The sequence below is a fragment of the Pseudophryne corroboree genome, chromosome 1, assembly GCF_028390025.1.
Source record: "Pseudophryne corroboree isolate aPseCor3 chromosome 1, aPseCor3.hap2, whole genome shotgun sequence".
In the NCBI taxonomy this organism is placed as follows: domain Eukaryota; kingdom Metazoa; phylum Chordata; class Amphibia; order Anura; family Myobatrachidae; genus Pseudophryne; species Pseudophryne corroboree.
The window spans coordinates 1,024,235,725-1,024,252,788 of record NC_086444.1 but is presented as its reverse complement, the minus strand read 5'-3'; the positions used below and the strand labels follow the sequence as shown (position 1 = coordinate 1,024,252,788).

Here is a 17,064-nt window from a genome sequence, read left to right as displayed (position 1 = left end):
AAACATAATACCAGGGAAATGAAATTGCTCCTATGTGATGTGGCTACACCCCCTCCAGAATGTTTTTCTAGGTGATGCGAATTACAGCATCACCATACCTCCCAACTGTCCCAACGTCAGGGCTCTGCAATAGCTCAGTCGGCCAGAAAGTTGGGGCTGTGAGTAGGTGACGTGCACCAACTAAGGTGTTTGCAGCATTGAAAGGGAAGGGAACGTTATGGGGGTGGTCCAGCTCCATGTCCCATGTCCCCTTCGCATGACCACGATACCATATGTGCTCTTGTTCCTATTCCAGCTGGGAGAAATGTTGGGAGGTTGGCACTCTGTAACTCACCATTGGCAAGTTAACATTTCACTGCAGCACCTTTAATGGAGTACAATCTCCCAGTGTGTCCTGCTAACCAATTAATAAACGATTACTGATGTCCCATGATGTGGCACTACAGCTATCAGCGCTACATATCTTAGTGCAATAATCAAGAAATGGTTTCCTACTAAGTTTAAGCACCTTTTTAAGTAAACATTTTTATTAGAAGTATGAACAAACCTCCATGGTTCGGAAGCTGTTTTGACAACAGAGGGATTAAAATAAATATATAAAAAAAAAATCATTTACAGGTTACAAAACGTACTGATTATAAGTTGGCATAGTTAGTGTAATATTACCAGAGGGGTTTCACAGCCTCTAACGCACACATCACAAGTAACACTGCTTTCATAATTGGCAAGTTTGCAATTTCTCATATTGCAGAGATTTTCCTTAAAGCTATATGTATTTATGATTCTAGAATAGAAATATAAGTTGTCTACAACGAGTCTGAACAGCATTGTTAATACAGTCGGCTACAAAGTTTTACGGTAAAGGACCTTTCAGTTTCAAATACAACTTAATGTGCATGAAACAGAGACAGACAACATTCACAAACATATATGAACATTTTTGGGGGAATTAATACTGAATGCTGAAAATGTTGGTTGGAAGGGAGCAAGTGTGCGAAGGGGGAAGTTATTGTTCTAGGCACACCAGAGTTTTACCTTCTTCTGTATTAATACATGCAGGAACAGAAAGCCCTTCAGAAATCCTACATGTATGTTGTTAGACAACATGGGGGCAATCATTTGAAACACCTTCATTCTGATTCAGCATAAAATGTATTTTATAGCTAATCATGAAGTAGATGACTATATGTTACATATACTATATGTTACATAAGTAGTACATATATGTTTATGCGTGTTGTAAGAATCTTTTCATTTTGGATCAACTTGTATTTAAATCTACTCTGGTCCTCTGAGCACGTGAACTAGTTTTTGAAGAATACCAATGACTACAAAACTATTCATATAAAAAGGACCCTTAAAAGCTCTTACATTCATTTTTTATCATTTTATTTTATATATAAATTTTCTGAAACACTTTTACATAAATTAACTCCTCTGAGACTAATATTTGATGTACAGTAAATTGTAATTCCTATAAAAATCCATAAACAACTTGTTTCACATAATTTACAAAAAAAACGGATTCCTTTGCTCAAACTTGAAGAGAATTCTACTTGCAATAGTTTTTCAAGGCAAACCATGTTAGAGCATTGTAAAATCGGTATTTAAAGTCACATGGTAGCATAAGTCACTTGTGCCAATTCATCGTCCTTGTTTTATAAAGCAGCACAGAAAAAGCAGTTGAACTGTCTATAAACAGTAATTTTGCTCCACGTTTCAAAATGAACAATGATATATACCACATCCTATGCAGAGAGAAAGAGAGAGAGAGAATCGAGAAACTACTCTTGGTAAGCAAAGGTTGACATTTCAATAATATTCAGAAACACTGTACAGATATTTTGTTTGATTCTTTTTTTTTTTTAAATACAGTGCCTGGATGAACATAGATATAGCCTACCACAAAATCTATAGGCTTTACTCTCCAGTCCGAGTGCAGTGATATGCATATGTAAACATTATCTTAAAGCAGATCACCTTAAGGTCATTCATAAAAACAAAGGGGTTTTGCAAACAGCATTTCCATTCCCCAGAAAAGCTCTCCTATTCGCAGAGTCTGATAGAGATTGTGCTACAGAGAGGATATTTGAACCAACGTACTGTTTCGGCTCAAATAACTATGCAGCAAAACGTTTCCGTCTCCCATTTAGAGGAAGCACGCGTGTTATGTCTCTTTGGCAGCCTCAGCAAGGCCAGTGTGTTACCTTTTTCCAATCTCGCTTTGTCTGAGAAACTGTATATTGTAAGAGCTGTCTGCTAACTCAGGGTATTGCTCCACAGAGAGTACATAGTACCCATCATATCCTTGTACTTTCCCAGCACTTAGCAGCTGCCTTTTCTCTCCTTCAGTCCACAACCTAGCGCCCTCCTCACCATCTCTCACCCTCTGCTGTTCCCTGGCCCAGGCATGTGATAGGGCTCGCTGTCTAGCTTGTTCCAGGATCCGAGCTTTCTCCTCATCAAGGGTCATGCCATAACGTACATGCAAGGCAAGAGCACCGTACTGCATTTCCACATCAGCAAACCTGCGAGTTCTTCCATTCACTACTGTGGTAGACTGGGATACAGTTACATTAATGCCGTTTTCTAAGGCTTTACGGCCACTAGTCAACCTCAGGGTTCCAAGGTCGCTTTCAGGAGTGGTGGCTTTGATGAAATAGTGGGTGTCTCTTCCCTCGATGGTGAAATGTAGGTTCTCCAGGTAAAAGGCATTGTTTAGAACTGCTGCAACCTTGATGCAGTCCTCATTTGCAATATTGAGAACGTTAGTGATGACTTTGCCTTCATTCACAGCCAGCATGACGCCTTTCCCAATGAGAGACTTCACAGTCGCGAACCACAGCCATGATTTCTCATCTCTGGTTTTAGGTCTACTAATCTGAATCTCAGGAATTTTCCCTAGAGACAAGAAAGCCTTTGCCTGTCTTGAAACCTGTTGCTGTACTCCAGAAATTGGCTGTAAAAAAAAAAAAAATAGTCAACTGCTAAATAATTTAAGTTCAAATATGACAAAGTGATATAAATACATTACATTTTGGACATGTTCGCTTTTTGCTTTCCTGGGTTTCAAAGCCATAATAACCTGTCACTGCTCTATACAATTCACTAGTATTTATGGTCAATGATATTGAGTAATTTGACATTTCAAACCTTGCGTCCCTTTTCCCTCCACTTATATTACAGAAGTATTTTATTCCACAGTGAATATGTTATAGTAAATGGCGCACATTAATCTTCATATGTTTGTATACAGCAGGTGAATTCTTGCCTTTAAAGTCAACCTATTGTATCAACTGAGCAGGGTGTAGCCCCCATTCAATACAGATCAGCTCTGCTTTACCCCTTGCAGGGCAATTACTCAACCTGGCTAAAAGGGTAACCAGTTAGCAATTGGTAAGTTTTTTCCCAGAGTACAATGAGATTTGCTGACACATACAGTAAGTAAATGTCATACACTGCGTATCAAAGAAATATATTTTCAGGTTTATACATTAAAGTGAAATTTTCTTCAAGCAATGTAACTTCAACATACAGTATTAACATTGATACTGGAAACTACTGTACTATACAGGTATTGGACTGTGACCAATAGCGGGGTAAATAGTATGCAGATACCCCTGCAGAGACTTTCCATTCCCAACTATGCTGACAGTTACAAGAACCTATAATCCGGTCATGTGGCCCTTTTAGTACACTGAACCTCGGTCCATGGCCTGGTAGTTACTCCAAATATCTCCACAGTGGTGAAAAATGGTCCTATTTCAATGCCTCAATTCTTCCCAGTCCTCTAACCAGTCCTGTTTGTGCCACCTTGAAGTCCAAGCTTCCACCTTTGCCCTCTTATCTCATTGTTCTTGCCTTTGTCTCCCATTTGTTTCTCCAAAATTGAGTCTATCCACCATAATACCATTCCCTTCATGCTCCTTCTCCCTCACCCCTCCACAAGGAATTACAACATTGTTCGCTTCCACCCTGTCAATGGTGTTGAAGTTCATGCCCTCCTCTATAGCCTCAACCTGCCCTCTTGACCTGACCCCCTTCCAGCTACTCTGAACCCTCCCTCCCAATGCCTGCTCCCACACTGGGCAGCTGGTCAACCTATCCCTGTCCTAGGCAGATTTACATCATCCTTCAAACATGCCTTTGTCCCCTAAACCTTAACAAACCCTCCTTTGAACTCACTCTTATCTCTCCTCCTCTCACCATCTCTCCTCCTCTCACCATCCCATCTCTCCTCCTCTACGACCCCCTAAGCTTTTTGAACAGAAGGTATACAACTGCCTCATCTCCTTCTGCTCCACCCTGTCCCTCTTTTATCTACTCCAATGTGGCTTTCAGTCTCTTTACTGTACTCAAACTGTCCTCACTCACTGATGACATCATCATAGCCAAATCCAAAGGCTACATCTCTTGTACTCCTTGACCTCACAGTAATATTCAATACTGTTGACCACCACACCCTCCCAAAAGCTCTATACTTTTTTGTACTCCATGACTCAGCTCTCTTAGTTCACCTTCTACATGTTGAACTACTCCTGCTTTGTCTCTACACCCACCTTTACCCCTCCTCTACATACCCTTCTCATGGGGGCAACTTAAGGCTCTATCCTTGGCCCCTTCTTTTTTACCTCTACAACTTTTCCCTCTGTGAACTCATCAGTTCCTTTGATCCACATCTATGATAATGATACCAAAATGTACCTCTCTTTCCATGATCTCTCCCCTAAGTTCCTCTCTTTTGTCATTTCCTGTCTATCAGCTGTATTCTTCCGTATATCACAACCCTTTCTGAAGCTCTATTTTAAAACTGAAGCAATCAGCTTTCCCCCATACAAGGTCTCTGTCTCCTTCATTACCCAAGTCGACAGGGAGTCATGCTGACTCTGCGCTTTCCTTCTTCACCAACAACCAATCCCTTTCCCAGTGCTGCCATTTTTACCACGACTACAATAATCTACTCTTCTCTGACCTTCCAATCTCCAGCCTCAACTCTCTTAAATTCATATTTAAATCTACTGCTTACCTAAATCTTCTGTCTCATCGCCCTAATTCTGCTGTCACCTCTGGCATTTCAAGAAAAACTGGAAAACGTTTGACCAGTGGTGTCTGTATGGCACTGTGGGGACTTTGTGGCATCATGAAAATAAAAGTTACTAATCCTTATCGTGAAAGTGCACCGCGTTCCTGCACAAAACACTGTAGTGCGTCTACAGTACACACGGATCTGTTCAGAGCTTGTGGAGTTAAAGGATTCTGAATTAATACATTACACTGGGGGAATTTCACATTTGTTTTATTGTCAAAAGTTTGATGGATAGTTCCCTCTGTCCCTGGTGCTAGTAGCCTGAAGCAAATGATAAGCACAGCATAGTATTAATGCCAGTCACTTTTTTTTCTTAGTCATTAACACATAATACATGTATCTGTTCACCAATTAAACTGACTGTCATCTGGTATTCTGCAATTAAATTTAACACCGATATTTCATTTTTCTGACAAGTGAAATTAAACCCATCACTGTTCCCCACTGGCATTTTGCTTTTATACTACCTATTTCCTTACTTCTAGACAAAAAGACACATTAACATGATATTGGAATGCATGTAAATATATTGATTTTCTCTTACTACTAGATGTCATTTTGCTCCAGTGTAAAGGCACATAATACAAGGACTAAATTTAGGAAGAACTTATGATATATGAATAATGCATGTAGCTCTTAAGACTGCAAATGAACCTCTGATTACTGTGATATGACTAAGATCTTTAATGTAGTGAACATAGTCCTGGCTTCTTGTACATGAAAGGAGAAACATTCTATCAATTTCACTGAAGTACTATTTCAAAATCATAAATTACTGTAATGATTGAGCATTGTTTATCAACGTAGGTGCAGTCTCATTTCTGCTGCATAGAGGCATAGCATGTACTGTACAACAATAAGGTCATAAGTATATGGTGAAGACACCCTCTTCTTCCTGCCATTAGGGAGTGCTGGTGCTAGAGACCAGGGTTCTACGTAGAATAATAAGTGTTAAATTACAGCATATACTGTCACAGTCACTGGGCTATTTGTCATCATGGCATAATATTAAAGGTTTTATCACTGATTCAATATAAAAAAAAAAATGGGTCAATTTATCAATACAAATTTGCCTGGGTAGCCAAGTGGTGCTGGCTGTCATTATGAACTGGCAATCAGAATACGTAAGTAGAGACTTGCAGCTTTGCCAAGCAGTGTGGTTCCCTTCCAACGCATGTGTGAACCGATTGTTCCAGGTTACACATCGCTAACTGCAAGCCTTAATAATTGGGGAGAATAATTGCCAAAAACTGATATTTTTACCGGATTTAGGGGTTATTTGTCTATTTGCTCTGCTTCAAAATGGCTTCTCGTGATGACGTTATGTGTACATACTTTCCCCCTGAAGGCATTGCTTCTTGGGATCCTTTTCTGTGCACACTCAAGGCAGGCTTATGTATACTGGTCTACAACATATATGTTTCTGTCTTTCACATTAGCAAAAGATGACAAGAAGATCAGGTCTGTCTAGGCTGTTATATGTATATTAATGTGGCAGAGACAGTTGTACACAGTCTAGTGAAATAGCTGTTCATTATTTTCACACCATAGGCTTTTTTATAATTGGTGCAGTGTGCATGGTGCACATGGGCCTCTGGGCACACACTGCACACTCTGCTCCCATATATAATACTTACCCCTCAGGAGTTCCGCGGCGGCCCTGAGGTGCAGACACAATCACTTGGAAAATGGGTGCAGCTATGTTTAAGTGATTTGTGCTTGCACACTGGAGCTGTCCCCGTGAACAAGGGGCGGGTGCCATGTTCCCGGAGACATGCACATACTTGCTGCCGGAGAGGATGGGGCCTGCAATGGAAGCTGCACGCGAGTCCCCTCCTCTCTTAAAATGCCCCTGTTTCACACACAAAACAGATCCCTTAGGGCGGGTGTGGTATGTTTCCCCGGCACTTGGGATCCCGACGCCCAGCATACAGGCACCCGGATACCGACCGCCGGAATTCCATCAGCGGGACGAGCGCAAAAGAACCCCTTGCGGGCTCGCTGCATTCGCCACACTGCGGGCACGGTGGCGCGCTTCACTTGCCACGTTATTTATTCTCCCACCAGGGGTGTCGTGGAAACCCCAAGAGGGAGAATACTTGTCGGTATACCGGCATCGGTATGGTGAGCGCCGGGATCCCGACAGCTGGTATATCAAGTGTCACCCCTTAGGGCTTTTATCCCATTAGGCTATGGCAAAGCATTCTCACAGAGTGAAATGTGTAACCTGAGTGCTGAGGAATGTCAGTGGGTCATTATCAAAATAAATGTGAACAGAAATGGGACTAGCTGACACTCACATGGAGTATATGAGATGCCCCATGCAAGGTGTATCTGGATTATGATTTCATTGAATGAGAATTCAGGGCATCGCTGATTAGGGCAGTGACAATAATGTACCATTTGAAAAAGGACATGGTAACTGCGCTCATCTGTGAGCTTCATCACTTTGGGGTCTATTTATCATAGGTATCACGCTATAGCCCAAGGTGTCACTGCAAGTGATACTGTAGCTGCACTATTGCCGGTGGCAAGATTCGGAAATGTAACATCCTTGTTCTAACAGAAGGAAACCAATGAAAAAATGCTTTGCTCTCTGAATAAGTCATTTTGTACAATTAATATTTAAAAAAAATATGTACAGGTTAAGTATCCCATATCCAAATATTCCGAAATACGGAATATTCCGAAATACGGACTTTTTTGAGTGAGAGTGAGATAGTGAAACCTTTGTTTTCTGATGGCTCAATGTACACAAACTTTGTTTAATACACAAAGTTATTAAATATATTGTATTAAATGACCTTCAGGCTGTGTGTATAAGGTGTATATGAAACATAAACGTATTCTGTGCTTAGACTTGGGTCCCATCGCCATGATATCTCATTATGGTATGCAATTATTCCAAAATACGGAAAAATCCCATATCCAAAATACCTCTGGTCCCACGCATTTTGGATAAGGGATACTCAACCTGTATTTGTTTTTACATATATTTCATTTCAACAGAGCGGCAATAAAAGGCCCCAACTGGGCTTTCACTTTATTTGCACATGCAGGAAACGGCTAGCTGCATCAGGCATGCCCCCATTCTCTCAGACTGACTGACAAAGCACTAATTTAATCCTTAACAGGGTGGACAGATTTCCTGGCCTCTGCGGCGGACGGCTTGCACGTCCCCATGGGTGCCGCAAGCAGCCTAATGGTGAATGAGTGATTTGATGCTCGTCTTACAGTAGGACGCAGGTCTAATCACTACTGCAGCAGGAGGCAGACGCCGCCTGCGGCATTACCATACAGCGCTATCACCGCTGCAGCCACTCCACCCATGTCTGAATTAGCCTCACTGTCAGACAATATGCTTGTCAAACCAATAGGCATTTGATCTGACAGCCTGAAACCCATCAGAAATCGTGGTCATACACTGGGCCGGATGTACTAAGCGGAAATGCGGTAAACTCCCTGTTTACCGCATTTTCCTGATGTACTAACCCCCGGCCGGCAGGTCAGTGCCGCGACGGGGTACGCCAGCTTTAGCTGGCGATAGTCCATAGAAGCCTATGGGCTTCTCTCCGCGGCGCTGTGTGAGGGATCCGATCGGATCCCTCCCAGCATGCCCTGCGGCCGCCCCCGTCACCCTGCGCATGTGCAGACTGACTCCCGGGCCGAATCCCGGAAGTCAGGCTGCCGCTGCGCATTGCGGAGGTCAGCTCTTATCGGAAGAGCTGTCCTCCGAAATGCTGATCGCATATGTTAGTACATATGCGATCAGCATTGTGGCGCAGGGCGGCGATGTACATTAGTACATCCCGCCCACTGTGAGATATCTTACAGTGCATGGACATAATATGTAGGTTCCTGCCCTGGGGAGGAAACGTTTCCCTGCTCCTCCCCTGTGAAGGAATAGAGGAAATGTCCTTTGGTTTGCTGTAGCCAACCAATGATCAGATCAGTCGGACATGTTGCAAGATTTTTCATGCCTGTCTGATCAGCGTTGTTTGGTCATGGCCACACATTGAGCCTGATTCAGATGTGGTTGCAATGTTGATGCAGCAGCGATCCTTTTCAGTGACAAAACTGCAAGGCAACACAACTATAGCGGCCGCCCACAAGTGAACAGAGCCGCCCACCAAAACCATTGCAGCATGCTCAGCAACTGCATGCTACATTGCAACTGTGGTGCAGATGCAAGGAAACTCCCTGAGTGCCTCCATGGCTACTATGCGTGAGAGATCACAGTAGCACGCCGATACACAGCACAAAAACGGTCATGACACGCCTGTGTTTTTGCAGACACTTCCCATTACCTCCCCCAAACGGCCTCTTTCTGTCAGTTACTCTGCGACTGATTCCTCAAAGCGAGCAGCATCACAATGGTGCATTGGTGGGTGTGCGCACTGCAGCTGTGATGCATGCACAGTCTACCGATAATCGCTCAGTTGTGACACCATCAAAGTTGGGACTGCATCTAAATCAGGCCCAGTATGCGATTATCGGCCCAATTTGGCAATAATCTGTGGATTATAACAATATGTGCATAATATATATAGATGGTATCTCAAGACTTTAATATTGATATACTATGTCTCCCCGTATAGGGAGACATATGTTGATATGAGTCAGACATGCTATGATACATAATCCCATTCATTTATTTTCTCACTCTGTGTAGTTTCAAACTATGCAGATTCATTTTTGCTATATACTTCTTCTATGTGTATGATGAGATGGGAATAAATCTTTTTAATAGACACTCTGGGCTTTTGTTAGTTGGCATGACTGGCTTTCAATTACACACTGGGCGATTTGCGCTGCATTGAACATCCCAAATAAAATGAAAAAATGACATTTTTGTACACATTACTGAATTTGCAATAGGAACACTGTGTAGCTGGATGTTATGTTTTTCAGTTGAATATTGCATAGTAAGTATGCCCGCTGCTAATGCTTGTAAGGCTATTACAGTGGACCCAGCATCTATAGTGGAGATAGCCAGGGGTTTAGTAAGAGAGGAGGGGGCCTGTGTGCAGCCTCAGTCCATGCTCTCTTCTCTCTACCAGGCAGAAAAAGTGACTCAGAGCACTAGGTGGTGCGCAGGTCTCCAAGAAAATGGTGTGGCACCATTTCTCCAGCAATTTTCCCTACTGTTCATGCCTAAACGCAGGGGAAATGACCACCATGCTATCTTACCAGAGACCCGGTCACCTCCTTGTGCTCAGAGTCACTGCCGCGGGACTACGGAGAGGTAAATATTGAAAAAATGGGTGCAGATTGTGTGGTGTGGGCCCCTCTAGACTCAGGGGCCCATGTGCACTGCACCCATCATGGATATGCCACTCGAGATAGCCATTGCATTGGAAGAACCTATATTCTAACAAGGAAATATTTAACTACTGTAGTAACATCACTGAGACATGAGGCACAAAGTGACTCACTCTACAGTGGTGTAACTAAGTTATAATGTATTTATAGACTAGATTCTCAGAAATACTAGATCAGGCCATAAAGTATCTAGTTCCACTTTATGCAGATATATGGTCTATCTATGTGGACAGTAAAGCACAGGAAAAAATAGATGGAAACCACAAGAAACTTACCGGTACATCATCCCATTGCTGACTCTTCAAAAGTTCATATGATGGTTCCGATAGGTCAAGTTTAGGGGCTGTGAAGCCAGGAATGGAATTGTGTAGATAGAACCCAAATGTCATCAGCCAGCTGTTAACATCTACAAAAGCCAAAAGCATATAATTACTCCCCAAGACAAATCGTGCTCATACATGTATAATACTACAGGAAAATGTAAAATAAATTCTGTATTGGTAAATATAACAAAACATAGAGATATAAAAATGTACAATTCATACATATCCCAGCACAGATATAGGTACACACACACACACACACACACACACACACACACACACACACTATATCTATCTATATATATATCTATACATACACACACACACACACACACACACACACACACACACACACACACATATACACTACGGAAAGCATCCTCTAATACTGAATGTGCTTTTAGAATAAGCTGAAGGATCAAGTAACACACGCTATATTTACCTGTCTGAAAGTGTTTTTTTTAAATTTGTATAGGAAAATCGAAAATCTATTTGGGACATAGTGCTAATTAGTTATCTTGTATGATTGTACACATGTCACTTCTTCTGTATACGGCATTAGCAAAACAAACATATCCATGTCATTTCTTTGACAACACAATCTACTTTTGGACTCATCATAGGGAATACTAAATTGGCATTTCCTACAGACAGGGTACAAGCAGAGGCTCAGGTGGCTGCTGGCTTATCTCTGCATTTCCCATCCAGCCAAGGTTAAATAACCTATGATAAACCTCTAGTCAAAGCAATGGTGATGTGCTTGTTTCCAATACACTTTTTGTCAAAAAGAGGTCATCTCATTTCTATGGTTAATAGAGAGCATTCTCCCCACTGTCGTGTAAATTAAAGAAATTCTTTAGTAAGGTAAAATTCTAGAAGAGCAGACTGCCAAGTCTCTCCGAAATGCTCATTTATACAACATTTTATTCAATTATCCTCCCTTCACAGCAGTACACAAAAAAGGTAAAATCACTCATGGAAGTAACAAAGCACGGCATAACTTGTGAAGAGAAAAACAGAAATGTCAGTTTTTTCTATTATATTTGTTTTATCACAGAGATCAAAACAAGTTAATAGATGAGAATAAGTCAGGACTGGTATTTGTGGGTCTCTTAACAGAAAACAAAAAGGAACCCAACTGCGGACCGGTTACAGACATAAAGCACCCCGCTTCACAAAATGGCGGACTAATAGGAAATTGCAAGAATGGTTCATCTCATAGGTCCTCCTGCTCACACCCATCTCAGCAGCTATTTTATGGTGGTAAATAGAAAACAGCTGCAGCTGCTAGATTACTGAAACAACAGCACCAGCTCCTGGAGCCACCATTAAGCAGTAGGTAAGGGCCTGACTCAGATGTGGACACAAAGCGTTCGCAATGCAGGTGTTTGCGCAGTTTAGCGATTATTGTTGTACTGCGCATGTGTCCGAGTCAGTGGTCTTGTGTTAGCGGTCACAATGTGAATTTGTATGCAGACTGATTGACAGTCAGTGAGCATTTAAGGGAGGCAACGGGCGGGTTGCGAGACAAACTCGACCGTTCCAGAGGCGTTTTAGGATTTGGCTGAGTTTTCATATGCAGTTGTAAAGGCTACGGGCGACTGACATCTTGAGCAAACAAAGGATTGCTCAGAGGTACGGTGCTACGACAGATATTGCGCCTTTGTACGGAAGCAGCAAGTCAGAGATGCCGTCAGTGGGTATTTCTATACAAATCCTGTTGATTCCATCATTAGCGGAATTACGCAGATCTGCTGCGTCTGAATACACAGTTGCAAATGACCTGCACCACCTGTGAGTCAGGCTGAAGTGACAATGTGATGTATAAGTGGGAATGCTGCTTCCACAGATGACACAAAGGCTGCACTGGCCCTTAGCCCCCGCTACAGTGATATATTACACTTATCTAGGCTCATTTAATAAATAAAACAGCTTTATCTGTGCAGTTCTGCAGCTCTCCTGTATCACACAATCCAATTGTTACTGCGTTTGGGTTGCTAAATTTATAGTAACCTAATGCTAAGCCCATATATTCTGAGAAGAGGTTAATGACATTATTATAGACGGTACAACAAAATAGTCCATTTATATTTCCCATTTCAGGATTATCTGCAGACACATTGTAGCTGTTCCCTAAACGAGAAGCCTCATACATCATTTAAATAGTTGCCTGGGGCAACTGTCTAAGAGGTTAGATATGTGCAATCAAATGCCATCAAACCAGGAGCCATTAATCTGTAAGACACCTAAGCCTTAATAGTCTAGGGAAAATATATATGTGCTAATTACTGGTTCCAGTGATCTATACCATAGTGCCAGATTTTTTTATGGGTAAGTACAGTACTGCAGTATGGTGTACAGATGGCCAGGCATTCATTGGCCGGCAGTAGAAAACTAATTTTGAGTAATACCTCAATAAATACTGAAATGACGTGAGTTCTATTACCAGTGATTTAGGTCATTCTCTAAAATCAATGATTTGTTTGCCTTGGATTTATATATCTCATTATAAAGGTTAACTCCCACATAGGGAAGTTGCTCGCAATGTCTAAACATAAATAACATTATAAGAATTTTGCAAGCAGAACCAGAACTAGAGAATGGCTACTCAGGTGCAAATATAAATACTGTATATTGGGCTCCCAACTTCATCCCCTTCTCCTGCCGTCACTAAACACACATGACATGCAGGTAGCCGGGAGCACCAACAGCTTACTTGGGGGCTATTCATGAAGCAGTGAAAAGTGTGGAGAAGTGAGCAAGTGGAGAAGTTGCCCATGGCAACCAATCAGCATTGAAGTAACATTTATAATTTGCATACTATTAAATTTTACGGAGCAGCTGACTGAGTGCCATGGGCAACTTCTCCACAAGTTCAATTCTCCACTCTTTTCACTGCTTCACGAATAGACCCCTTGGCGAAGTCAGTAGGTAATATAACATCTCACAGCACTCTGCTCTGTTTGGCTGGGCATTCAACATCTTGAACTGCCTGCAAGTCATAGCAAAACCTGTCAGAAGATAATTTAGGTATAACAAGAGATCAGGAAATTGCTCCTAATGGAAGTAAAAATGTGTTTTTCATAAAGTATGCATACATTCACTTCAAAGCCAAAGCAAATAAACAGGAAAATTAAGATTTCTTATGTACAATGGCAATTTATATATTAAAATGATAGAGTTTTTATTACCTGTGTAATCCTTGATATCGTAGAGTCTACTGACAGGATTATTGTTTTTAAACATGTATAAATTAAAGGGTGCTGGGTCCTTTCCAATCTTCTTCCATAACTCAATATCAGGAGTGGTCCAGCGTCCTGCCAATATGTCATAGTCCCTCTGTCCAAAGTGGACAAGCTTAGTGAGTGGATCATACAAACCTCCATGATATCCAATAACTAGCTGGAAGTCAGGGTTAGAGTCAAAATATATCTCTCCAAAAGCGGTGTACTGGACATGTTTCAGCATGAGGCCATTGCTGCTAAAAACAGCTAGAGGTGTGCCATTGTTGTCTGAGGCAATGTAAAATTCTTCTCCACTACTTATTTCCATTGCAAACAGGTGTCCTTGGAGATCATAATAAAGGCAGGTGATCTCCGAGCTAGAATGGTTATACACATGGGTTATCCTAGAGGGATAATTAAGATCGGCATAAAAAAATTGCAGGTGTTTTCCAAGACTGGTTTTACTGGATATTCTACGACCAAGACCATCGTAACGGTATATAACTGTCCAGCCACTGCCTTTGCTGTACACTCTGGTCAGAAGGCCCTTGGAGCTATACTCAAAGATCTCCGTCCCTCTCTGACGCAGGAAACCATCTTCATCTAATCGATATTGAACATCACCTAGTCTTGTTATCCGGTCTCTCAGATCATAGCGTAGCGGGGTTAATCGTCCACTGTTACTAGGGTTCAATAAATGGAGATTACCATTCAGATCATAATTGTATCTCCACATTATTTTTTCATTCAGCAGAACTGTCTGTAGCTGTCCATCGCCGTCATATTCATAGGCATATTTAGTGGTGTTTGCAAAAGGCCCAATTTTAATTTCCCGTTTTGTAACTCTTCCCATGCTGTCATACTGTATAGTAAGTCTATACATTTCTGACCTTAGGACATCGTACCGGACTTCCCTAACTCGGCCATGGGCATCAAAGTGCTTAGTGTAAGTCATTACAGCTGTTGAAATTACCTTGATAACTTCGTAATGGAGAACACCAAACTTTCCAAACTGGTCCATTTTTCCGGATATATCATCAAACTGATATAATTCAATGGGCAATGGGGTTTCATTGATTACGCCCTGCATACTTGTCACTCTGAAGTTATTGTCGTAACTGTAGTCAAATCTTGCATTCACCATGCCATCTTCACTGAAGCGGAATATCTGGCGATCAATCAACGGGCCAATCTGCCGGTATCGAATGGTGCAAATAAACCCATCTCCTTGAAGATTAACTGTTTTCAGGACCCCTGCAGTCTCATCATACGTAAAGCTAACTCTTGTGCTATCATATAGGACTTCTGATACTTTTGTTTGTCTCTTGTATTTATACAGAACTCGGCGACCTGTCCCCAGGAAAGCTGTTTGCAAAAGCTGGCCTTCTTCATTGTAATCCATTATAACGGATGCATTGCTTTCTGGGGGATTATATATGTTTCGGTAATAACCAATGGAACGGATCGTTTGCATTGTATGTCTGGCAACACTAGGCATTGTGATCGCGGAGAGCCTGTCCAATAAATCATATTCAAAAATGTATTGCCGTTGACTGTGAAGCAGCAAGACCATTGTCTGGAAAAAGAAATAATAATCTCTATGATGAATTAAATAAACATGCAGAATAATAAGTACTGATTTTATGCAAAATATCATTAAGCTTTTCACTCGAGAAAATAATTCTCTCTTTTAATTGAATCCTCCTTGACCCTACACGTAGTTTGCAATTCTCCGCTTAATTTAGTGGCTATTTTATAGTATCATTTCCTGCAATTAGTAGCAAGAGATTTATAATGTGTTGGTTGTTTTGATTGTGCCATTCTTTTGTCAAGCACAAACAGCCAAGAAGCAGATTGTCAATGGTTATGGGCAAGTCATATGTAATAAACCAGACAGGAGTGATACAGCTGATTATGCCAGCATTTCAACAGGATGTAGAGAATGCAGTGACTGCTTAATTAGACCTAACTATGTTCACATATATTTTCAGAATGGTAGCACGACTTATCAACCCTAACTTTATTAAGTCTTTTCAGTGTAATTATACCAGAAAACAGAGATCACTCACCCATAAAGTTATTTACCAGAAACGCTGCTTTATATAACAATAATGTTGAGGCCCTTTCACACAAGCTTCATTCGCTGTGCTCTCACCCTCCTTACCTCATGCCGTAGACTGCACGCCAAGCACTATAATGGCATCTCTTGACCAGAAGCAGGTTGCAGCTGTTTTTAAACCCTAAACTGCATATCACGCAGACAAGAAACCGAGTCAGAACTATCCTCCCTCTGTTCTTACAGTCATCGGGCATTTAAGCTCAAGTACAGTTTTGTGATTTTGGTGCCACTGCGGAGACACTCTGACATGTGCTGCTGAATTTTTGTGCCATTTGGAGCAGATCAGCTAGTTCACTTCTACCAACGGGTGTTTTTGGCGCATTTTGTTATTATAATTGTTGAGGCTTTTGCACAGCATGGGGAATTATGTTAAATTGTGACAGATTGCAGAGTTATGGAATCACAAGGACATAGACTACTGTATGCAAATGGTTGTAGATAGAATGGGAAAGCTGGTTACCAAAAACATGCTGTACAGCTAAAGCATTACTTTATATTGCTTTCTGCATGAAAAAAGCCGGTTTGTTGTTTACTCTATATTCCCTAAATGGCTTTGCAAAAGTCTACTTAAAGTCAAATACTATTAGCATGGCAAATGGGGATACTTTAATTTCATTTTTTCCACTTAGCCAGGCATATTTTTCTCTGCTGTGCTACACAAAAAAGCCCTTCAAGAACAAGCCTGTATAATTTTGATATATAAAACAAGAAGAATGTAAAATTGCTCTGGGTGTTCTACAATCATTGCATAAAGTATACATGAACTAAAAGTTTAATAATACTGGAATTGACACTCACACATACATTAGGTAAGTCTTTATTTTATTTAACTGCACAGAGAACCGACTATAAGCAAATAAAATCACCCATGTATCTACTTAAGAGGACAGAAGTGGTGCTGTGATTATTTGTAAAGCTGCAAATTACTAATACACAACTAATACACAATACACTACTAATAAATAAATAAATAATAAATTACTAATACAC

General features: G+C 41.2%; 1 protein-coding gene across 15 annotated transcripts in view; it reads right to left on the bottom strand.

The window, feature by feature from the left end:
• Positions 1 to 1,372: 1,372 nt before the first annotated feature.
• TENM3 (teneurin transmembrane protein 3) overlaps positions 1,373 to 17,064 on the bottom strand; it is a 1,613,133-nt gene continuing 1,597,441 nt past the window's right edge. For all 15 annotated transcript variants that reach the window (XM_063920671.1, XM_063920672.1, XM_063920674.1 and 12 more), the window contains 3 exons: positions 13,923 to 15,531; positions 10,684 to 10,814; positions 1,373 to 2,959 (listed from right to left, as the gene is read on the bottom strand). In XM_063920671.1, the coding sequence (XP_063776741.1) occupies positions 2,204 to 2,959; positions 10,684 to 10,814; positions 13,923 to 15,531 (2,496 nt within the window). In that variant the 3' untranslated portion in view covers positions 1,373 to 2,203. The remainder of the gene's footprint in view (positions 2,960 to 10,683; positions 10,815 to 13,922; positions 15,532 to 17,064) is intronic.